The following is a 26,508-nucleotide window of genomic DNA, read 5'->3' on the forward strand; positions in this document are numbered from 1 at the left end:
ATGATGCGTTATAAAAGAGTTTGTTTGAGTTAAATAAAAATTATCCTTGAACGTATGTTAAGTGGTATTGTAAATTAAATCGTATATGGTCGAATTTCGGCCACTAGGCGACCACTAGTAACAATAAATATGGGCATCACCTTAAAATAAAAGCATCATTATTATAATGTCTGAGCCTCTAGCCATTATAGTGTTTATCCACCGAGAGAGTAGAAAACATGATGTATGGGGATGACTCTAACAAGTGTCAAATTTTACTTCAATCCCATAATACAATTTAGTTTTCTACTCTATTTATATGTAAACAAGCGCTAAATGGCATTTGGCTAGGCGCTCTGTTTCTTCTTAAAGATGTTGTGTTAGTTAAAAAACGTATTACATTGTAAACAACATCATATGTTTTGTTACTGAACATGGTGTCAAGATCAATTTAACTGGAGATCTACTTCGAAGGATCTGATCACAAATGAACAGTGAGGTGTGAACGTTAATTGGTTGATACTCTACATTTTATCGGTGATAAGATACACTTGTATCTATTAATTTTACATTAAAGGTGGCCAACATGAGACATGAGACGAGCCTCAAAGATTCAGAGATAACGTCTCGTCGGTGTCTGAATATATCCTGCGAGAATTACTGATAACCTATCACACAAGTCGATACACTTCTCTATATTTATAGTTTTACTTCAAATGAGCTTAAAACCTAACTTCATACCCGCTAGGATTAAGATATAATATCTTATCAACTGCATATAAATAGAACAAAGCAATTATACAACTTCAAACTCAATCAAGCTCAAAGGTGAACGTGTTTCCTATTTAATTATAATTTAAATGCGTCTGAATGTTCAGTAGGAGGTTTGTTGCTGCCACCTCAGACGTGGCCGGTCCGCCCGAACCCGCCTGTTCCGTATTATCTTCCTACGATCTCTAAGCACTGAACGCATAAATGCCCGAGACCCATTCATCCGCACAATTCACCATAGAAACAATAAGCGTACCCTTCGCCGCGCCCGCTTGAAAGACTATAAAACGCAAAAAAATAATTTATTTTGTACGTACTTCTTGGGAACCCTTTATGAGTGGCGAGGGCAATCGAATGCTTAAAACATTGCAATCGAATACTCGGCGGCGGCAGCGGGTGAATGGTGGCGGCACAATGAGGAGCAGCCCGCTGCCGCGGTTAGGTGTCGTATGTCGGCCGCGCGTCGCCCACGCCGCGCCGCACCGCTCCGCCGCACCTCTCGCCACCGACATACGATATCGCCTTTTTATTTCATAATTCCTACACAATAGAATCGCTGCAAAGGCGTAGGGTGAAGACAATGATCCCGGAGGTAGAAAACGCTCGGAAACCCTTTATATCCAATTTATTGTCTCAAAATAAAATCGGGTGCAAATTAAAATATGTATTGAGCCATAGGACCGGTATCGCCAAGGTTTTTATAACCGTCCCTTTATGATTCCAGTATAAATAATAGATAATACGTAAGCATACCTACGCATGATGTACAACAGCTACGAGCTGCAGTTGGGGAGAGCACGGAGATAGGAAGTAACAGATGCGGTACGTTTTACAAGAAATGGGAAGGATGTAATATGTAAACACAAAGGGTGCGCACGAAGAATGAGGCCACAACTATTTGTGTTCTGTATATTAGCCATATCGCGATACCATTTTAGTCCGTTTTATACGGTTAATGAGATAAGAGTCGAAAACAACTCGTCAGAGCTGCTAATAAATTGTGGGGGGGGGGGCTTATCGAGATTGGCGATCCGGTGTAATGTGTGTGTTTGGGTAATCAGATGTGAGCCTTCCAACTTTTAATTCCCCGAGATCGGTGGTGCGGGGTGGCGGGGGGTCCGGCGCCAACGCCGATATCGCATATAAAAAGGTTGCGGATCGCTCGCTCCTCCATCCGGCGATTGGCTAGGCGGCGCCCGCTGCTCCCCGGGGCCCTATACGAGAAGCGAAATGGGCCCCAGAACACCCATAAGAGAGCGACCCCGCCCGCCACGGCCGAATAATTAGGGCTCTTTGTTTAGATAGCGGCAATTTTATTTGGGAGAGAGCGGGCGCTGGGGACGTCTTCGGCCATTCCAACCGCCTGATATTAATAAGAAACGTGTGTGCCGCTGCCGACTAACAGCCATCGCTGAACGAAAATGCCGCTACGATTTTGTTTTCCTTACGAGAAACTGAGCTTTCGTAAATCCATTAACATTAATATTTTAAAACATTTCCACCGTTCACAGTATTTGTTGTAGTCGTTGTTATGAACCATAAACCAAAACAACGTCTCGCGTTATTTTTGTATTGATAGCAAAAGTTGTGAAAGTGTGAATTACACCGACCACAAGTTCATAGCAAAGAAAAGGGGAACGTTGACAGTACCACGCAATATCACATAAATAATGCAGCCAACAAAATTGGGATTTTGATTTATTTTCTTCCTAACTTTTATTTATCTTTAGCTCGAGTATTGAACACAAAGGTTTAGTGTTCACCTTCATTTGCTCCTCATTCTTTAGAACTTAAGCTTTGCCTTTATAGTATTGTTGTTAACGAAGTGGAAAATTTAATGACTTTCGAGAGGGTGATTGTATATCAGGTTGAGAGCGACGACATTACGCGAGTTTTGTGAGCTAAAGTATCTATAACACAATAATTCTTTTATCAGGCAATACTGACATAATGCAACACGGAAAATACAGTGCACTACAAAAATACGACTCAGTTAAGTTTTTCAAAGTTACGGCTATGAATAAATATGACTTCTCGTGGACTATCCACAATGGAGTCCCAACCTTTAAGTAAGAGTTACTATTAAGAGGACTGTTACCCAAATTGGAGATAAAAGGTATCCCAAACGGCAGGCTGGTACAACGGTCACTGCATATTGTAGAGATATGCATAGTGGTCGGAGGGATGCGGCGGCGTGCGGCGCGCGATCCGCGGGGGCCTTTGCTCGCTTCGCCTTTGTCTCGTCCCCGCAAACTTGCCATAAATGTTAATATGGGATCTTCTCACATTTGAATATCTATTTCTTCGCGAGGCCGGTTCGTTAACGCGGCCTTGAATTTTAAATTTTATCGCCGCACCGGGATCTCCGCAGATGAGGTGCGCGCCTACGTGCTCTCCCCGACAAAATAACCGAGGGAAACTTCTTTTTGTTTGTCTCCTTTATTTTTTGTAAAGTGAAATAGATGATCTGGGGAGAAAGTGTTGTGTTATTGTTCTTATAATGCTTATATGTCTCTGGAAAACCATCTCAGGACGCTGTGCCCCGATTCAAAACGTCTAGCACAAACCATTACAGCTTGAGTCAACTGTTTTACGCTAAACATAATGAGGTTGTTAATTAGATGTCTCACAATGAGAAGCCTATTACGGTGCTACGTAACAATATACTGCAACTCAGTTCACTTAATTACAGAATCTCCTGTTCCTGTTTCGTGACTGTCACGCCACGTCTGGTGTCACGCATTCGGAAGTTGTTAAAGCACTAAGGTTTTGCAGTCTGTACACTACAGTACACAGGACGGCATCAAAAACTTGGAGCAACATTAGATTAGCAATACTGATGCTTAATTGCCTCAATTATCGAACATACATGAAGAATATGTATAACATCATCCTCGAATTAGCAAAATATCAAAACTGTGAAATACCATGACGTCAGTTAGATAAGTTAGCGTCAAATGAAGTGGCATTATGCGCGTTTCCTCTACTGTTGACAGTTGAACATCGTCCGCGGGTCCATTAGTTGACAAATCTGGCGCGGCTGTTCGATGTCGCGCCGCGGTGACGATCGGAAAGTTTAGCTGCGAGCATTTTAATGTCCCCCACCTCCCTGTCTGACCCTCAATTATTGAAAATGCATTTCTGTCCGCGCCCTGCGCCCGCTGCACCACGCCACATCGCAAATGCACATTTTAAACTGCACCTGATTGCAGAGTCGTGTTACTATCCGCAGCTAAAAGTCGTGCTGTCGCTTTATTTAAACCGAAAATTGGCTTTATTACAGTAGCCAGTTATATCTCGTGCGGAACGTCAAACCGACGTTGATTTGTTAATTGGAACTGTTAAAGCTTTGCCTTTTACTTCATTTGTTATTGATAATGATTTTAGAACTACAATTTAGTTCAGTATAGATTAGGTATCGTTGTCAATCACTTTTTTTATTCATGTAATGTTGATCGAATTGTTATTTAATTTTATTTCTGAACTGTGAGGTACTTACGTACTGTGATTATAAATAAAAGTATTATTAATATCAGAATTTGTGTAATAATTTTAGAAGTTTGGGTATCTCGTTATTTAAACATCACTAGTCGATATTTCAATAAGGATGATGACGGGGTATTAAAATTAAATATCTACGTCCGTTAGTTAAGTAATGAAAAAATATTAGGCATCAAAGTTTAGTAGTTCCCACTACTACAAGTACGTAATTACTACCTAAATGTACCTAGAAGTGACGTCATGTGATATTTCAAATTGATATATCTTCGAACTTCGTAATTGTTTCCGTAAGAAAATAAAAAATACGTGTCTAACATTAAAAAAATAATCCACAAGACAGACATTTAAATAAAAATAAGTCATCAACCCAATTGTGAAGGATCAAGTAAAGTAGTTCCATTAGTAACAAAACGTATCAAATCAAAAAATGAGAAGTTTACGAATAAAATCGTGAAAATGACAATAATTGCATCGCGATCGTGATAAGAATATCTGTGCGACTGTTCCCCCATTCATCGCGAACTAAGTGACGAACGGTGTACACAATTTCAGGCGTCCATTTTAATTGTAAGTTCGCAACGGTCACTGTCCGCAATGCAATTTTAGCCTCCACATTTTCCGTTAGAACTGTATTTACTCTTTAACCCGACTCCCCTTTTAGACCTATTTTAAAACGTGTCGTCTATTTCTAGTTAAAGTTTTGAGTATTGGATATAGTTTTGAAAATGTTTTGATTCTTATATTTAGCTTTGTAAATTAATTATGGATGTGTGTTGATATTTATTTTCAGTTTATTGTAAGTATAAGTTTTTAAACTGACATGGTCACTAACACTAGTATTAGAACTCGAAACGGGATATTTACATTTACGAAACATGATGATAAATATCCCGTTTCGAGTTCTAATATTATTGTATGCAAATAGTACCACGGGATAGTACATTCAAATTCTTTAACAAACTGAAGTAAGAAAGAGAAAATCGTGTAAACCAAAAAACTTAGTAGAAAATCTTCCTCAGAGTTCGTCTACAAAACAATTAAACAGTACAATGTCCGGCGCTAAACAGTTACCGCGACGTATAGTAAGGATTACCGTCGACGCTGCAGATAGGGCCACATCGCAACTCGCTATAAACCGCACCGCTTCCGCAAACTGCGTGTACGAGTACGTCGCCGTCGCTAGTCGTACCCGGTTTAGTGTCGCCAAGAGGGAAACTACGATTCCTCTGAGCGAGAGTATCTGCTCCTCAACTTTATGTTCATTTTATCTTTTCGGTTGTATTGCGAAGCGGGGACTTCGGCAAAGGCCCTCCAGGGCTCCGTTAACGCCGCGGCCGGCCCTATCACCTCCGACTTCAACACTTTTTTACACTTCTCTATTCAAATATTAATATGAGAGCGCCATTTCGTAGTTTTCTTCTAAGTTTAATTTTATTCTTACGACAGGTTTATTATGAAGTCGTGTGCTATTACGTTGTGTTTGAATGGAATTATATTAAGTAGGTACTTGGAACTTACCTGACTCAAAACTGTCCATGCTCTCGGACTTGATGTCTGCCGCATCTGTAACAAAATTGATTGTTTGTTTTTAATATTGATTATGTTAATGACACTTTGCATTTTCATGTTTTGTTACTAATTCATATGTATACTGTAGGTAATAACATATCTAAACAATAAACAACACTCTTGAATGCAGACTTTTTGTGAAACAGCAAGCCACACACTTTTTGAAACTCTTTCCCTTTGTATTTTGCAATTGTAAAAACCATACATTATTATAAATCCTCCCCTTGTCTATAACTTATGCTAACTTACAAAAAAAAAGGTGAAATGTAGGTGTTATTATGAAAGTTAGAAAAAGATTTCGGTTTCAGTTAGGGAGCAGTAACCGCACAGAAGTTGGTGTGCCACCCCGCGGCGCGGACCGCGGTCGAAGGCCCTAATCCACTTTGGCACCGTATCGAGACAACCCCGACACCAGACACACTTTTCCTCTGTTTTAAATTCGGATACGTGATCCAGTTTAAACTTTCAGTCTAATTTTCTAGTTTGGTTTGTCCCTTCCTACATTGTTCTACGTACCTATACGTATGTGCATGCAGGGGTATAAAGGGTGTAAATGGAACGTTTCCGAACACCGCAAATAGGTGATGGTAAAAATCGAATTCAATGTTTATTTTATGTAATAATCGTTTTAACCAACTGTTTAAGGCTGATGTTGCATGAAAAATGATTATATTTATAAAGCCCAAAAAAAATAGCGTTACTAAAAACGTTAACGTAACGTTACGTTAATAAAAAAATAACGTAGTAGCGTTTTTCAGCAGCGTTCCGTTTACGCCTCGTATGTCTCTATCTATATGTAATACCTTATTAGAATTTTCATTATTTGATCAAATTGGATACACGAACGTATGTCAGCTAGTATAAACAAATACATATAAGTAGTACAAATACGTAAGTAACTAATTAGCCAAACCATATATCATTACTAACCATAATTATTAATTGAACATGGAGTTTGTTTACCCAATTTAACATGATGTCATATTATATTTTCTTTACAATAAACTTTTAATTATAAAAATATATGTTCAGAATTTAAAACCACTTTCCCCCTCACATTACATATAGTGCTATAGCCGCTATAGGTACAGATTATGTATGTAAGACAGGAGGAAGTCGGTCCGGCCCGTCCCCAGACGCCGACCGGCCCTGGAGACTTCGTTACAGACCAGATATGCAGTCACTCGGTTACACTATAACCACACACGTAGGTAGAATGTATGTACCTATATACCCAGGTAGAACAAATTTTTCACTCAATATTATAACGTATCGCCTAGTCTCAAAAAGAGGTTCGTAAATGTATATGCTTTCAACAAAATACCTAATTATGAAAGGTGAATGTTTTTGGTGACAATAGTGCATCGCCCAACCCAAAAATTTAACCAGAGACGCTTAAAATATAGTTGCTGACTCAACCAAATAGGAATTCAAAATTCAATTTTTCATGAAGATAGTCACGTTCTTTATTTGTACGTCATTACTATCATCATCATTCATCATCACGTCATTACTATGTATGTTATGAATTAAGTCAATATGATCTTGTTAATCTTTTTAATATAGGAGAAAGGAAGAATTTTGGCATCATCCACGATGCAGTCTAACCACTAAAAGAAAAATATAATGAAAGTAGCAATCAGAAACAAAACATTCTGGCGCATGTTCGCGACAAGTGGGTTACACAGTATAAAGCTGGGCACGGTGTGCACTGTGCACCGAACACTAGGTTTCAGTTACCACCATCAACATACGAATACCTTTACAATATTACATATAGAATTCTTCTGTACGTGTGTATTACTAACTTCTCTTAAACGACTGGATCGATTTTGATGATTTTTTTTGTGTGTGTTCAAGGGGATCTCAGAATGGTTTACATTCAAATTTTGTCCGCTTGACACTTGTTTTTTTAATTAAATTTTAATTCATTTGTAGTTGTTGATTCTGGACTGTTTTACATTGGATACGACAGACGGCGCTACCATCGGAGTTGTCAAATATTATTGACGTTAGATATTGTCATAACATTTGAATGACAAGGTTCATCAAAAAGGTCCAGAATGTTTTAGCTTATTAAAAAAAGTTTAAAATTTTCAAATTAAAGACGTGTAGACAGGACAACGTCTGTCGGGTCCGCTAGTATTATATAAAACAGTTACTAACATAGTAGAACATTAAATAAGAATTTTGGATAACTTGCTACGAGTGCTACGCGAAACAATTATCTCGTAGCGATTTGCTACGAAAATTAGTAATGATCATGGTTATGTAACTGTAATCGGATATATGTTAATGATTTTATTGCCACCTTTAACTGTTTCGATAAAAGGACTTTCATCGAATGTACTAAAAAAATGTAAGGAATTAACTTGATTTGAAAAAGCTATGACAATCCAGGGACGTACTCTAACGAACGCATTATTTTTCTATTACGACACGTAATAAATAAATACAAAAATGTTTTACACAAAAAGATTTAAGACTAAATATTACGATTTACATAACTTTAAACAAACATAATGTCGCTAAACATCATAACTGATACATTTAAACCACAACATAATTAGGATATAAGTAAGTATAAGTAGCATAAGTGGCACGTGAGCTAAGTAAGTAGATAATAGAGGAGCACGGGGCAGCATGCAACATTAATGTGCAGAGGCGCCGCTCACCGCAGCGATTGGATGTCGTGAATTAGTAAAGCCGTATGGGACGGCGTCTCCTTGCCGATGCTAAATTAATCTGCGTGAGAGTGGTAACTATCGCTAAGTGTCCCCACGCCGCGAGTAATTGATCGATTAGCTGATTACTTGTATTGTGTTTGCCGTTTGATTGGTGCTTGTTTAATTAATATCAGTGTGGCATTTGATTTGTGGTATCAAGTCTTGTTTGAACCGTCGAATCTTGAACTAGATCTGTACTAGATGGTTTTATACAAGAGACTTGTTATAAATGTCTTTGGTCTGAGTCACTGCTGTAATGAAATTGGCATATTGTTAAAGTGAAATTAAAAGCTAATTATTAAAAAATATTTCCTCATTTATAAAATAAATGAAAATTCACTACTTAATCATTCATGAAAATATGTTATTGGTCTAAAATTAGTTATACCATTAACCTAATTCTGAAAGATACACTTATGAAAACATGTAATTCAGAACCTGTAAATCTTAAATCGTAGCGATTTATTTTATATCATAATTAAAATAATATGATCGCTTATCGATTAGCACGCTAACCAACTAACAGTAACTAAGTAAAAATGGGTTCCGTATGGTGTCTGTGACCATGTCGTTAGTCGGTTAGTCGTCACCACGAGCGCAAGATATTAAATACATCCCCGTGGAGTGGGCGCGGCCGGGCGGCCGGGCTCTAAGGCTGCCGCTAGATTTCCCGCGGGGGCACGTTAATTTTCTGCCGCCTTGAGCATACTGCCCCCCTGAGACGCGCTACCTTTCGCGTACCCATTCAGACTGAAGGTGTTATTCCGGTAACGCCGCGGACTGATGCCGATATGCCTCTCCAGAGAAAACTTTTTCAAGTAGCACTGAATAAAAATAACAAAGCGCACACTATGTAGTGCTCAGCTGTGTGCTTACGTTACGTAATGCCTGAAATGTCACGTTTAAGAAGAATAAGAGACAATGTCTTTGCCGTTTTTTTATGTAAATTTTAAATGTTGATAGCATTATAACATTTAATGTTGACGTTGTAAAAGTTTGCTTTAACATCGATGGCACGTGCCACACGACTAGTTTGTTTGCAAAGCATCATTAAAAGTTTTTTCAACAGGTTTATGTCCGCAACAATGCATTGACATTTAAACTTTCAGTTTCACTGGCTTTGTGTCTGTTGTGCATGTTTCCAATTACTTTTTACATATTCTTTTTTATTATTTTATACACAATCAACGTAGTTATTTAATAAGTCGAATTGTATCATATTTATCTACTGTCAGATTGTTTCAAATAATTCACAAAATCCAAATGTTTAAGGGTAACAAGGACATTTCGTACGCAATATTTAACTTTACGATATGACAGGCATTATTCAGGAATGTGTAATAACTGAAAAGATTGTCCAAAAACATTTTTATGATAAAACTGAAATATAGGTGTATGTAGTGGTGCCCAGGGGAGACGGAACGGCAATCAGTTCGTCTGCCCCGGGAGGCTGCATTAATCACGATCCGAGCCGCCATCGCGCCACCGACTACGCGCCGCGCGAAACACAATACGCCACACACTAAACTGCGTTTAATTACTAATTAGAAACATGCAAGGGTATGTATATCCTATAACAACTTCTTCTGTATGTTTGACTTAGCGAACATCACACTTTCTGCGACAAAACATTTTCTTAGTGCTCTGACTAGAAAATGCTGTAATATAAACTAACGTTGACATAGTCAGTACCAAAGACATAAGTAGTAACAAACTTGTGTAACGTTCCATACAAGTGCAGAATGTAAATGTGTGCGTGGCCGGGTCGAGGAATACTCCCAGGAGACAGAAGGAAGTGTGGCCGGAGAACGGCACCTGGGACCCCGCACCGGCGAGGGGAGACGGCAACAGACGTAAACGATGAACGCTTTTGTATCAGCAAAACAGAACAAAGTACTCAAGTCAGTCGATGACGAAACGATATCCACGATGTGGATTAAAATCTTCTCCCTTGTGTAAACAACAAACACTTTTAGTAATTAAGCATTGAAACAACGGGCTCAGGTCGCGGGTCATCCCCTCGTGGCTGTTGATAATATCTAAATGCCTAATGGCTGCTGGGCCTGTGACGAATGTATCGGGCCTCCCCCCCTCTGCGTCCCCCGCGGCCGCCCACTCCTCCACTATGTGATAATTCCAAACGCTGCGGCCGCGCCACCTGGGATCATGCAGAGCCGCACTCCAATCATCGCTATACTTAATATTTTTTCGGATATTTAAGAATTTGAATGTTGAATAATATTTTCTGTCTGTATTTGTTTTCCTTTCTTATTATGTTTCAAACACAAAGTATTTCCATATCGCGTGTATACGTATGGTTACGGAAATTGTTGATGTTTGTGTTTCCAAGTCTTACCACGTCGGGAGAGATGTTGAATAACTCAAACGGGTTATCTGGTTACGTAACAATTTAATCACGATTATTGGGAGAATTCGGGTCGAAGTTCGTGAACAATTCGGGATTGTTGACGCAACAACAACGTGGCACGCGGCGCGGTGTCGCCGGCACGCGCTCCGGCGCCGCGTGAAATTCCGAATGCACCCCCGATGTCGAACATCGGCATTTAATTAGCCACATGCCGGCCGAGACACCGTCCTCCACCCGATCAGCATAGCGAGCATTGTTGACCGTCTAAGTTGACAACATAACTTACATAATGTTTAGGATTAAATTGACATGCTACGTTATCAATGGCATTTTTTCAGAAATTGGCTAAATAAGGATTGGACAATTTAGAAACTTGTTGTAATTTATACTGTAGGTAATTTCAGACATAATAAAGTATTTGTTTCAGTAAAATTTAAGGAAAGTCTGTAATATGTTGGTATGGAGTGCGGTCCCTGCGGCGCTGTCCCATGGGAGCAAGCCCGCGCGCCCAACTTCGGGCTCAGCGGCGGCGGCCCCCGCGCGCCCGCGCCCGCCCCCGCGCCCCGCGCACCACCACTCACCCCCGCAGAGAATACATTTGCGCAACACGAGTGTTGGCCTAACAACGACTGCGACACCGGGAACCACTCACTGGGAAAAATTACTCATTTTCCGATACTGCCGCAGATAGTTTAAGACGTGTGGCGAAACAAAGCCTGCATGCTTCACTTTATTCCTACGACATCCCATTCAAGTTCTATAGAGTGTTTCAAAGGACTTGCAATATATTGAAACAATGAGTCTTTATTATTCTAAGGGTGCCTTAGAAAAAGGGTCCATTGTTTGTCACATGCAACTTTCATATTATTCAATAGTTTACGAGCCTGAGTAGGTATGAGGTACTCAATGCCTAGACTACCTAGACATAACGACGTACCATTCGACATGTGTTGTCCTTCGGCGTTTCCTCAATGTAAATTTCCCTTTGTCTGGTATCCTTTAAAGAAATGTTCATTTTATTTGACAATAACACTTTCGAAACATCCTTTGTAAAAAATAATATAAGACGAATGCTTATTTTATATTTTCCTCGATGATAAATAGGAGCAGAAAATTTACAACTCTGGTAACTCTTACAAAGATTTCATAACGACTAGGTAACATAAAAGCTAAATTATCTGGGTGGTATAAAATTAAAACGTCAACGCGGCGCGGCGGCAGCATGGCCCTGTGTTTGAAAAACTTCTTAAGTCATGAAAGATAAAATGAAGGTAGCTTTGGTCGATGATGAGGCGCGGTGGCCAATTTATTTATAATCTCTGGTGCAGAATTGGCTACGAATTAGCATGTAAATATTTGAGGTCCAAGGAGCCGGGTGGAGATTTATCACGAATGGCGGGAGATAAGCGAGGACGGAGTCGTAAAGCAGCGCTGCCACCGTGGCCGGGCTCCGCGCGCTCAACCGCGACGCAGCAGCACACCCTTTGACGAAGTTGTAAAAAGAGCATTAAACCGCAGTAAAAACGCATCGGCTGCGTGCCGAGGCCCGGGGCTGCTCGTTATTTTAGTGGCCTCCTTATGAATTTCAATGAGATTTAGACATAATGAGCCTCGCTCAGAGGTCTCCGTGATATTAAATAGTGTACTCTTATCTCAACTCTGGAAAGTTTTGAGATAATTTATTCATCGTTTACCTACATTAATCTTTATAGTATCTGGTGGTCTGTAAATAGGGTAGAATAAAAGCTAATTGTAGAAATTAATGCTCGATTGGGATAGCACTATGTTCTTGGGTTAGTTGATTTGACTTTGGTTTGGTTACTTACGAATACTAGATTCGCCAAAATGAGATTATATTGAAAGACATTATAATGATTACTTAAACTATTCCTTAGCATCGATTTTGTTACTTAAACTATTTCTTAGTATAGATTTTATTAAGAATCATTAAATGACTCTGAATACGGCAGTAATAAATGGTAACCTAAGTTAATGTAGCACTAAGATGGTCCGAATAGAGTTACACGATTGGTATTTGAACACGCACTAACTCGCGATAATTGCGATACATACATTAATGAAAATGCATACTAGCAAAAGTGCTGAGCTGTTCGGTTGGTTGCAGAGTATTGTACCGAACATATTCCTGATTGTACTGATCTTACCTGGGACGTCTTCTGTCTGATAGGGTTCTTCTTTTGTCTCATTTGGCTCTGCGTCTTCACCATCTGCAACAATTAAGAATATTTTAATGTTATCTATAGATGTAATGAAACTGTAGAATAAATTCTGTTTTGATAGAGTAACGCTTGAAATTTATCGAGTAACGCTCAAAATTAATCGAGGACGCTTGATTATTTTCAAGGACATTGGATCGTTTATGAGTAACCCTTGAAAGTAATCGAGTGACGCTTCAAATTTATCGAGTAACGCTCGAAAGTAATCGAGTATTGTTCGAGGTCAAACGATTGTTTTCGAAAATGTTCGATATCGATCGAGTAACGATCGTAGGTAATCGAGTTACATTCGAAATAGATCGAGTAAGTGAGAGAAAATTTATTTTACATGAACTTACAAGTGTGTCAGATTTAGAGAAGTGTACAAATTACCATATAGGCACTTGTCTACAAACATAAGTAAACTTTTAATTCCCTTAGCTTATATTGACAAGGTCACTCTTGAATCCAAACTTGTTATACAATCTTATAACTTGTATAACAACCCAGTACAGAGTCTTTATCACTAAATATTAGCTAATATTCATACCAAGTTACAGTTGTCCGGTCCAACTATTCTTAGGTAAAGTCTGCTGAGGTAACCATTGTCAAAATTTTGACCTATTGCGTTCCGAAGTTCTTACAACAACACTAACATAGTATCTAACCCACAAAAAATATTACAATAAATTATAAAATTTCCTTTACGCAAAAAAAAACTTAATCAAGTATTTGGTATGAAAAAATCGTCAGTAGGTCGCAGTGACGATCGATCTTCCTAAATTCTAAAGTACGCCATTCATTATACATGTACGCAACAATCATAAAACCCTTCGCGACTGTAGCGACGGATCCGTCACCTGGGGCCGCGTATGACAAGCCAAAAGTAAAGACGATAATGTAAATGCATCGAGCTCAAGAGTTTTTCTTGGTTCCCCACAATTCACTCGAGGGCGGACGTCTTGAAGCGTAAGGAAGCTTCAAACAAATGGTTCTTTTCAATGACAACATCACGCCTGGTTTAGAAGAGAGAAGCGTCAAAACGTACATGCAATTTACTCGTCAATTGTTTGTATTGATAGGGAGAACATTTTATTGTTCATAGGACACAATTCAATATTATGGTTGATACGAATATCACTAAAAGTAAAACAAATCTACTCTTGTCCAAACATATTCAACCACGACACCGACGAGGTAGGCTTTTTCCAATATAGCAGTGTAATGTATTCGTGCTATTTAGGAATTTAAACTGATCTGCGAGTACCGGGCGGCTGACTAATCTGACGATGGATGGGAGTCGATAAAGCGACCAGTGAATAGTGCGGCGCATCAAATGCATCTGACACGTGACTAAGTGCTGGGTGCGGACGATACCACAACTATAAATTATTCACATGTGTGCCAACTGCGTATTAAACACATTTCACTTAAGAGATATTTCATTACTGAGGAATAAGTATTTATATCTTAGTAAATTATCCCTCCAGAGACGTTATAATGAACAGAATTATGTGTTTCATTAAAGATGTCTGTATAAGTAATAGTTTTGACATATAATCGGATAAAGGATGGTGGACTGGATAAAATTACAAGAAGGCACGTACAGATAGGTATACGACGTCCCTGCTTTAAAAGACACAATTTCCAACTACCACAATACTGTCTATGATCAAAAATATTGACCGACTGATTGACAAACAACACACAGCTAAAGTAATAAAGAATAGTGAACCACTAAGAGAGAATTTCAAGAAATTCGTAGAGAATTCCAAGAACAGGAAAATATTTTGTAGACAAAAAAGAAATAGTAATGTTTATTACTTCTTACTCTCTGACTCAATGTCTCGATGTAATTCTAAGAAGAAGCATCTTTCTTCAAATCACCCCTTAAATGTCCACAAACTTTAAAGAAACGTAGTCAACATAATCTCTACTATCTGGAACCAAGCCTATTTCCTAACAATTCGTAAATCAGAACGTTGTTGGCTTCGCACTGTCGTGTCGTGTGTCATTCGCAGACGGACGTCGTGCACCCAATGCGCCGGTCGTATGTCATCCGTTATCGGCGCCTCTACGTCAGTGTCAGCCGAAACTGCACCCACTCCCCGTATCCTCGAATCCGCTTCGACGAGCATACTCGTTTAATCGCTTGTAGGAATTGTAGGTATTGCGTCTATCTTTACTGTGATGGACTAATGAGATAGTGAAAGAGAATAATTGGATTTTAAATTGTTATATTAATGTATTCTAACTTCATCAACATCACCATCGCTAGTTAAAGTCAAGACAAGCATTTTAATACAAATCTCAAATCATACTTAAGCAAACAGTCTAGAATCGTCAAAAAAGAAGTACTAGAGTCAGTCAGTTGCTAGAAAATAACAGCTCAAGCATTAAGCTACCATCCTCAAATGTCCCAAAACGAATAAGTCTAAATATTAAATCTCTATCTGACACTAATGTATATCATTGCCAATAGCACCATCTTGATGTCTTGATGTGCGTGTCTCAGTTTCTAAATACTCAAAAATATATTAAATCTCACCTTCAAAAGTATCCTCAGCATTGCATTCCTCATTGTCATCCCCTTTGCTGTCCTCATTTCGTTGAGCATCATCATCATCTTGCATATCATTATCAGCCGCGTCATTGTCCTCGTCTCCCTCTTCCTGATCACTGTATGTCCTCTTACTCCCTCCCTCAACTCCAGCGTCCTCACTCCATTCCTCTTCTTCCGCTGAAAATAGGTTAAGTGTTAAAATCAAACGTTATAAACTTTTTATGTTACCTATCAAACAACACGAAAGATTTGCTTGGTGCCTTAATTTTGAGGTTAAATATTGTTTTTTTTTTCAAATCATTTATTATTTTAAGACTCAATCAGGTATACATATTCCAACTAAAAATACCTAACACAAATAAAATTTCGTTTATGTTTTTTTCTGTGCATTCAACAGCAAAATCTTAGTTTCATTTCGTAAAAGTGCCCAATTCAAAACGCAATAGTTGTTTTCACAATTTCGAGGGATTTTCTTGTAAAGTATGGCACAGTTTACAATAAGCATAATAGAATGGACACACGGTAACACGTGAATGGGGGTAACACGTTGTCCTATCCACGGTAATGGTCATATTATAGGGTAACTCCAATTTCGGTAAACTGCTCGGGTGATAGCAGTATTAAGAATGTTAAAACAAAATTCAACGACATTATTATGACTGAATTTACACTAACATAACAGTAGTTACATTTTTACAAGTTAACTGACTTTGGAATCCTGAAAAAAATTGTATTAAGTCTGTTTTAACAGAACATAATTCTGAGTACACCTTTGGTATCCGATGCGACGTGATTTATTTGTTTCCATAAGTAAACTAATTTTGTTTGATCAATATTATGTTTATTTTTTTGGAACACAACCACGGATTAATGCAAATGAATATTTCTTAATAAGGTTACACAAATCCACAATGGGAACTAGTTTGGTGACATAATTAGCAGGCCGGCAGTGGCAGGGCGCGGGGCCGTGGCGTGATTGTGCCCCGTCGACCGGCCGCGCCCTCACTCCGCACACAACACTTCGAATTATACAATTAAACACAAAGCTGAGGACATTACGGAAAAATCGTCACTCCCGGTTTGTTGTCAATGTAAACTATGTAAAGCACGAAATCAGGAAATCACAATATTTTCGTTAAATCAGGCCATTTCCACCTATTTGTTCTAATGTCCAATTTGAACTGCTATAAGCAGCGCGACCGTTGAATTGGTGGTCGGTTTCATTCTGTATCATGTTCTGTCGGCGACAGACTGTCGGTAATCTCTCAACTTTGTCTTATTTGTGTCATGAGACTAGATTTTATCAAAAACTTAAGTAACCAAGTATTCATTAAAAACCTTTATTAATGTGATGACGTCAAACATCATCACATTAATAAATCAGTCGGGTGGTACGTTCATATTTAGATGAGCTCAGGCTACGCATAGTACGACGTCCCCAAGGACCGAGTCCAGCCCAGTGGCCCCGGGGAATGTCCATCGATTCATCAAAAGCAAGCCAGAGGCAAAATCCTAGCAATGCCAGGGAACCCGTACATTGCCCGGGGCTCTGTATACATTGCTGATGTTACAAACGTAATATTTTGTGACTAGTACACCTTAGTGTACCGCTATGATACTTAGAGGACTTATTCATGACTAACACTATACATTACTGTAATTCAGTATGTAGGTACAGTTTATAAACAGGCTTTAATTGCTTGATGAGATAAGAAAAAGTATAATAATGGGACTATACATTTTTTGGACTTCATAATCAGTTAGACACGTTATTAGTCCCAGAAAATCTTCATTCTTCCTATAGCCTGGCCTGAATTTTAGCGGATATGGAATAATGTATACCGTCTCTAGTTGGAAATAAGTTAACCCAATTCTATATCATCTCGAGAATTGAAGACTATTATAATCTCAATATAGGCCTTTGTTCAACAATGGACGTCTTCCGGCTGATGATGATGATGATATTCTCAATCATAAATTAGTATATTTTGATCCTCGAGAAGAAAAACATAGGTGTTTCTTGTCTCATCAATCGTTGAGAAAATCGCCTACGTCCAAATAAGGTGCAGTACATAGACAGTTTATAGCACATAGTAATTTTAGAGAGAATAGCGAGGCACGAGGTCCACGCCATCTTAGCACCATCGCGATAGCCCATCATAACTCGAGCGCGCAATGTGCCGCGCGGGAACCATTCGGCACCAAAGAGCCGCCCGCGCCGATACCAACGCCAATTCAATTTTCTAGCTAACTGTATTGCTTATTATTTATACGAAACGAATTTTGGTAGATAAACAAGTTGATTTTTAAAGATATTCTGTACTTAATACGAAAGAAGTGCTGAAAGAATTTTTCAGCTTAGTTTAATGATACAAGTAAGTATAAATTCAGGAGAACGTCTCATGAAGTTAATAAAGGTTGAAGGTTGTTTTCCACATTGGCTATCTGACGTTGATTCCGAACAATGATGGTGAATCAGGGTTGCAAAATCCAAAGCATTTTTAAGACTAGCTAAATTAATTTATGCAACAACGGGAAAACCAGTAACAATATATTTCCATACACGAAGCATCAGGTACCACAGTACCAGACGTGTAAGCAACTGGGCAAAGTGTAGCACAGAAGGCATTAACCTACTCCACGGGAGGCACTAAATGTTGTAGGTACGTAACTAATAATTTTGATTAAGTACCCTGGGAGCACAAAGGAATAATAACAATCCCATCTCGGCGTAAGTCATTGTAGTTTCGCTCAGTTGTATATCCTTGGAAACTGTAATTTTAATGTGTTCGGAGGCGTCGGTATGATGTCGAGTGGGAATAGTAGAGTAACCGGGTGTCCCCGAGGTGGCCGGTCGGCAGGACCTGGCGGCGCCCGGCGCCCGGCTCCCGAGCTACACCCTTAACTAATGTACACTCAACATGTACAATGTAGTCTCCATTACCAATGTATTATGCATGCTGCTTCCGTAATCGAAATATCTGAGTTCGTTGTTGTGTGACCGATGTCAAAGGATACCTTCATTCATACACAGTTGACTTTATATCTGTTAAAGATCTATCTGTAGATATTGTATGAGAATGAACTGATACAGTTTTAATAACTAAAAAAGTAGAAAGAAAATCATTAAAAATGTAAGTATTGCGTAATTACAGAACTGCAGCCTCGCTGGTTTAGTACCCACAGCAGTACAGCATCCATTTTCTGAGTCGAATCGTAAAAGCGTCTCAAAATGAGTCCAGTGTTTGGCAATAACCTCTCCTCCTATTACACTGCTGACACCGTTGGGGAATAAAGACACAACGTTAAGGTTAGTCAAAGAAATTAAAGCAGACATAAAAATGTAATTAAACGTCTCGAATGTCTCGTTTCACCTGTATACAGCTTTTAACGTCTCAGCTTCTAAACACAAGTAAAGATAGATAAGGGTTAGCTATCAATTAAAAGTCGAACGTCTCAGCTGGTGTTTTCCTTGGAGAGCGAGGCGCGCGAGGAGAGCGGGGCGGTGCGGGGCGAGGTAGCGGGGGCGAAGTCCCGCGGGAGCAGGCGGCACGCGGCTGCCTGGGCCAGGCCTCGCGGGACGACGCGCGGGCGGCGGGCGAGAACTTGCCATCCTCTGGGACCATCCCCCCACTACCCACCACCTAGTGGGGACCTCACAACGACGGTACCGTGATATTTTTAACAGATACTGTTATGCTCGACTCTCAGAAAATTGTTAAGCCACATGAGTACTCTAAATAATTCCTGAAAACTTCTAAGATCAGATTTTATCTAAGTGCTTTACGTAAAGACTGGTTCACATTGAGAGCGATTCGATGTAAGTGGGTGAAAGTTTACTTTCATAGTTACTACACAGTTTGTACTAGGTATACCTATTGATACTTCAGTATTGTTTAGTTGCTTCTGTAACTATTTATTAAATGGACTCGACAGTTGCCGATCGTTTCATCTAAGAACAGCCCCAATTGTAGGTTGCCATATTAAACAATGAAAAAGAACCTTGGGCATCAAAAGCATTCCTGAAATTTCCGTGAAAGCATAAGTTATTTTATTTTTTTACTTATTTATCTACATATATGGGTCTTTTGGCTTAATTGTTTTTTTTTTTACAAACGTTGCCCAAAACTATGATTTATAAACATACAAGACCCGTAAATAATAGCAACAATTTGTGGTGTCAACAGTGCGGAAATCGAACCCGCGACATGTTGCGCGACAGACAGAGTTGCCCAGCCATCGCGCCAACCGTGCGATTCAATTACATAGAAGGATGGATTACAGCTCCGAAAGATGATCAAATCCTTGCTCAAACCATGAAAAGAGTGCACTACTGCATACAATGCTATCTTGATACTTACACCGTACATTGTACCTATATTGAATAAGTACACAAAGCATGAAGACAAGCCGAAAATAAGACATCACACCGTGACTGATATTCACACAATGATATTAAAAATCCTTCCTACTTAATGTGATTCATAATGTAGGTACCTAGCCCACATTATTGTTGTTACCTTTTATGGATGTTTTTGCGCAAAACAGGTGAGTGATTTATGACAGTCAACTGGGATTTGAAAGAGAATTCCTCGCCGTGTTAACAGATTGCATTAATGTTTTACATTTTTTCTGTTTTACTTATCCAATGCGCGAACTTTAATATATAAAACATGTAACAGTGTCATTTCATTTCACACAATTCCTTGTGGAATGGAAGCGCGGCTACATAATACATCATAGGTATGTCTAGTTTAATTATGATAAGGATGCGATATTAAACACGCTAACAGTATTAGTGAAAATCTTTAAGTTGGTAACAGACCTATATTTTAAAATGGGCTTGGTATATTGCGGATATATCAATGTTTACCAAAATTATGTAGATAATTAGATAATTTATAACTCTGAGAACACTACTCATAAGAATAAGGAACAAATGTATACCTAAGCACGTAATATATACATTCTTTCCGACATAGATGAGGGAAGACCACGAAGAAAGAAAGACATAATGAATCTTAATAATAAATAATGAGACAAATTGCGACAAATTGCTGCCGATTTCGCAGTTTCACACAGTAAATGACATCGATTAAGCAACTCACGGACAGCCAGCAGTAGATGAGAGGTCAACATCAACATAAAACTGTTATGATATGGCTTTAGCGTATTTCCCAGAGGCGCAGGGGAGGTGCGAGCCACCCAGGGGAAATTTCCCGGCGATTCTCTGCGGGGCCTCTACAAGTTTTATGGACGCGCAACACCTAGGGTTGCTACTGCTGCTAGAACGACTTCTGTGTGCCTGGTAGACCTTCACCGCCATGTATAGGAAATAAGACAAAGCTTTACTACTCTCCAAAGTGCCATACACCTACTATAGACCTACTATATGTTATGAAGTCCCTTTATCAAACTTGTATTGGGTGAGTCTAGTGCCAAAAACCATACTGGATTCTAGTTACCACAGAGATTTTGAAAATGACTAATTAGTGAATTTATTAATCACTCCCTTTACTTTTTAATTTTAGCGTATAATATAAACGGTGATTTCGTACATAGATACAGCCTTCGACTACCAACGAGAAGATATACAATTTGGTCTTCTTTGCATAAGAAGACCAAATTGTATGAATCATTCGATTCATCCGAAATATTTTCAACCTTACAGTTTAAAAAAGGTTTCAATTTCATATTTGAATAGCAATTAAGTAACTTTTAATGAGTAATGATGGGTGATGTAAATTGATTATTTTGGACAGCCCTACGAGCACCCCGCGCTAGCCCCGCGCCCTGACGTAGCCATCGACTTCTTATCGTTACACTAACGGTGCTCACGTTCTAAGTACCGAACCACCGAACATTGATTAATTTTCATAATTTGCATTAATTAGTAGTTTAATATAAAGCTTCAACTATGTAGGCCCAACAGTTTCGGAAATAAATGGCTGTAACATCCGGACGGACAGACAGACAGACTGACGAATATATAAGGGTTACGTTTTTTGCCATTTGGCTACGGAACCCTAAAAACTGTAGGCAATCATTTGTTGCTCAATAATAAGTAAAGAACACAATGTAAATTATAGATAATACTGATACAAAGGAAAACAAAACACCACGTCACTTAATTTCAAAATGAAGTTATCCCAACTGCATTAGTGTACTCAGTCTAACAGCGGATCACATAAGCTCAGTAAAAAAGTTGACGCACAAAGTCAAATTGACTTAACCCTCTTCAAAAGGCTTACAAATACGTCCATTCGAAGCTTTTACCTCGAATAAAACATTCATATACGGTTTATTGTGATCTTTACACCTTCCACCCCCGATCAATCCGTTGTGTTCCGTACATAATGTAATTACAAATTATGCATACCATGGACCCGGCTGAATATTTCAACAATCTGGACCTTTGAATATTGTATGAAACTTACGACGTTCTATGTGTATTCGTTAGTTGGCGGTGTGCCCATAAAATAATGGGGTTTCGTTAAAATTTTAGATTAATAGTTATTACTGTAATGAGGATAGCGTTTTGGAGATTCTTCCTGGATGAAGGCTGTATCAGAGATCTTGAATTGTGAAAGGGACTTTTGAAGTGATTGTGATTAGGATTAGCCACTCTAAACTTTCAGATTTTTTGATTACATTATTCTGTCAGCTAATGTTTGGTAACAGACATAGACGAAAAGTGCTTGTTACTGATGGTGCCTACAAATCTGCGAAAAGCTGATTATAGAAAATAGACTTCCACTATTTACTATATGTACCTATACAATAAATAATGATAGTTGCGAAAGTAACGAGACAAACGCATTATGATCCTTGAAAAGTCGGGCAGGTAGAAAACGACATTGAGTAAACAATTCAAGATACGGCAATTCGTTTTTATTGTATGCCTGGGACAGGGAAGGATTAACATTTTCACTGGATGTAAAATTTTAATTCCTTCGCATGAGGGACGGGGTACGGGACGCTGAAATTGACGTGTTATTGGACCCCAGTGAGGGCAGCGGTAACCTGCCGCCGAATGTTGTATGTACAGAACAAATCATAATCAAAAGAATAGAAATTACCTACTGCCTATTTTTCCGATTAAAGACTTAACTAAAACCTAACGACCTAAGTACCTATTAACTTCAAACATAAGGACCTGAATTAAGTAGGTGCCATTAAATGGCGAAACGAACGAAAAAAAAATGAAACATAGATGTAACAGAAATATCGTGGCAAAAGATTCGCTAATTAGAAAGTTTTCTTCATTAACGACAAGACCATATCAGAAAAAAACTCACACAAATACATCTACGTACATAATAAGCAACATTTAAATCCTACATACTAGTTTATATGTACGTATAGACAAACGTACTGAAGAGCTAGTATTGCATTAGGTATCCCCAGAGCCAGTCGGAGAGTCGCAGCATCCTCGTGGTCCTTTGGGACGCATTACGAAAGTACTAGACGCCACTAGATCGATACATAAAGTTACTACATTACATAGCTGTTAGTTCTGCAACAAATAACATTGTTCTCGCTACTCTGTGAACTGTAAAACTGAAGGTAATTTAGTTTGGATGTTGTGTTGTGATGTGACATTGTCTTATATATGTGTGATTAAGTGATAAAGCTTTCGACGTATTGCCCAGGAGATGGTTTATAGTATTATTTGTACCTTTATAAGACTAATGGTTAGTTGTAAATACGTCTTGTGAATAACTTTTGTCTTATTGTGTGTTTGTGTACTGAAAAAGTCCCTAGTATCACCACTTAGATGCTGGGTAAAACTCCTTTTAAAGTTTACATAGTAGATCTGTAGATCTATGTAAACTTTAAAGGGAGTTACTGGAGCCTTATGGCGATTCTTACGATGAAACTCTAAAAGAAATGGTCCTGGTAAAGAAATGGTAGTTCAAGTCATCGGAAACTGTTAGTTAGTTAGTTAACATACATACATAACCTCACGCCTGTCTCCAATAGGGGTAAGCAGAGACATGAACAACAATAGTTAGTATGTACCGATATAACAAAAAGTGATTATTATACTCACAATTAATTAGATGTTTAACAAAACATCTCTAAAACGATCCAACTAAACTAATCTACTTAGTTTAGGAACCGAATGCGTCAGTGATGACGGCGGGTCATCGTTTAAGCCTGCAGTCTGGCTGCAGAGGATACATACAATGCAACCGCGAGCCGTCACTGATAAAACGTTGATATTAGGGCGCCGCGACGGCCGCGACCGCAGCGCGCCGCGGACCGTCCATCACAGGGAGCGACGCCCTCCCATTGACGCGGCGCCATTAATTGTTTACTTAAACTACGTACTAACGTAATTTGAATGGAACTCAGGTGCGAATATTCGCGAGTGGGTATAGTTGGAAAGTTGGATAAAAACTGCATGTTGCGTTTACTTATTTGAGTTTTTAACTTTACTGGCTTTAGGATATGGTAAACTTTAATGCTAGGATTTTGCTTATTTAACTTTTCTTAATTTTAAAAATTCTTAAAGAACACTATTATCATGTTTTTTTTAAAGCTTAATGTAATAAATATAGATGGTTTTCATAGATTTTATACTTTTAGTTGTAAATTGATGAAAAAATACCTACGTTAGGAAGGTGTTTTAATATGGATAAATGCCACCTCAATCAGAAACTTTAATTTCAAACGATACAATAATAGAGCCAATATTAAATGTCTTACTTATCATCACATATGTAAAAAAATACTTTAAATACTTATACGGTTTTCCGAAGGTTCTTAATATTAACCTTCTTTTACTTTGAACAATACTTACAGGAATACATATAGATAATTTACAAAACAATATCATAAGAAAAAAAATATTTCTTTCAATTAAAATCATCAATCAAACGGAATACAGTAGATTGTTCTTCAAAACGTATCTAATATTTAATAACATATAAATAGAATCTAGTTAAACACAACTGGGGTGATAAGATCCCAAAGATTTAATTCATGTTTTTCAGAATTTATTTATTCACAATAATGAAAACAGAGATAAAACCGTTCTCATATAAATATCTGAAGTTGTCATTAAAAATATTTACAAACAAAACATTAAAATTATTATTTACGTGTTGTTTAGAACAAAAGATAAACAAAACTTACGTTTCAAAGACCTCGGTTTAGCTTGTTTCCTTCGAGACATGGTCCTTCCACGCTACACACCAACAAAAAACGTAACAATCACTTCATTATTCAATCACTTTGAACCTTATTTGCACAATATCGCACGATTATGAAGTAGCGGTAAAGTTTTTCGGGAAAGTAAGAGTGTGTGGAGTCGGGAGAGGCGCGGGACACGTGCCAGGCGCGGGTCCGCCCGCGAACTGAGCTTAGTGGCGCCCAACAAGTGGCCATAACAATATTGTAACCTTGCGCGCAAACTCGCAAGACATGTGCTACCCTGCTACTTCGACAAATGTTTCACTCTTCCTTGGCATACGTCGACACATGTTACAGTCTTGTTGAAGTACCCTCTCTTTGATATTTCTTTGAATGTTCTGTTATGACAGTTTTTAAAAAGTTTTTGAATTCAGGTGGATAGGTTAATGTGACATTAAATTAATGTTAAATGCATGAGATGTGCACATCACACAATCGTTTAAAAACGAGTTAAATTCCTTATCAGATTGCAAAATAAACGTCAGCAGATGTTTTACTTGCAATGCAACTAACCTGCATAGGGTACCTAATTGCTACGAGCATATTATAAACTAATGTTTACCACAAAAAACTAAGCCGTACTTACATATTTTAGCTAATACTACAGTATACTCGTAAATAAATATTTAAAGTCGGTTAAAAAAAGTACCTATAAAATACTGATTGAGTGCTATGAAAACCGCTTTGCGGCCGATGTTAATAACCGATTTTAAACAAAAATCACTTCAGTTATGTTTTCCAGCATATCTGCAACAATATTAAAAAAATGGCCTTCTTAAATTAAATGTGGCAAACATACCTTCGGCGGAAAAAATATTGCTACGAATTTGATACGGATTTTCTTAAGTTACTTTTGTATATTTTCAATATCTCTACTGCAACGTTATTAAATTATTAAATACGTTTCAAACAGCGTGTTACATTTCTTCAAATGCTATTAGAATGATTGAACGCTACTAAAATGTTTACTACTACGTTTTTACGTTGAATACTACGAACAAGATCAAGTGCTACGAAACTACGATCTCTGTATATTCGCTACGTCACAATATTTACAAACAAACTATCCCATTTAACAATGTGCCAAGGATTTTCTATACTTATTTTGTTATCATAACTTTTTGAAATCATTATATTCTATTGTGATGTAATTCCGTGCTCTGAAAATTACGTGAGGGATTGAGAGCTACGAATTTGCTACGGATTTGTTTAGGTTAGTTTTACAACATTTTCAGTATACTTATAACTAAACGATATTAAATAAGTAGTCTTCTCACACAGCGTATTTCAACCTACCGAATGATAAAAAAATGTGCTACAAAAATACGAAGTGCTACAAAACTACGATCACACGGTCACAGATTCAATTCGCACGAAACAAATTTTTTTTTTTGCTCGACTAATTGTTGTTCCGGGCCTGAATGTAATATACTTACTCTAGCCATAAATACTGTTACACTAAAAAAAAAAAATATTACATTTGAATTTCGAATCTGTAATTTTTATACGATTGTTGTATAAATATGACAACGAATACGATTGCGTTTTCTCATTTTGGCGCCAATACATTGTACAATATTGTAATATGCGTGAATTTGTAGGGTTTCGTAAATGAAC

At 38.2% G+C, this 26,508-nt stretch overlaps 1 protein-coding gene across 1 annotated transcript in view; it reads right to left on the minus strand.

Annotated features, from left to right (window-relative positions):
- The window catches only part of LOC118276834 (zinc finger protein 521), a 58,866-nt gene extending 33,794 nt beyond the window's left edge, over positions 1-25,072 (minus strand). Inside the window, exons 1-4 of the mRNA XM_035595417.2 lie at positions 24,835-25,072; positions 15,679-15,870; positions 13,080-13,142; positions 5,770-5,814 (exon numbers count right to left, since the gene is read on the minus strand). Of these exons, the coding sequence (XP_035451310.2) occupies positions 5,770-5,814; positions 13,080-13,142; positions 15,679-15,870; positions 24,835-24,874 (340 nt within the window). The 5' untranslated portion in view covers positions 24,875-25,072. The remainder of the gene's footprint in view (positions 1-5,769; positions 5,815-13,079; positions 13,143-15,678; positions 15,871-24,834) is intronic.
- Between the last annotated feature and the right edge of the window lie 1,436 nt (positions 25,073-26,508).

Source organism: Spodoptera frugiperda, chromosome 15 (assembly GCF_023101765.2).
Source record: "Spodoptera frugiperda isolate SF20-4 chromosome 15, AGI-APGP_CSIRO_Sfru_2.0, whole genome shotgun sequence".
Taxonomy (NCBI): Eukaryota; Metazoa; Arthropoda; class Insecta; order Lepidoptera; family Noctuidae; genus Spodoptera; species Spodoptera frugiperda.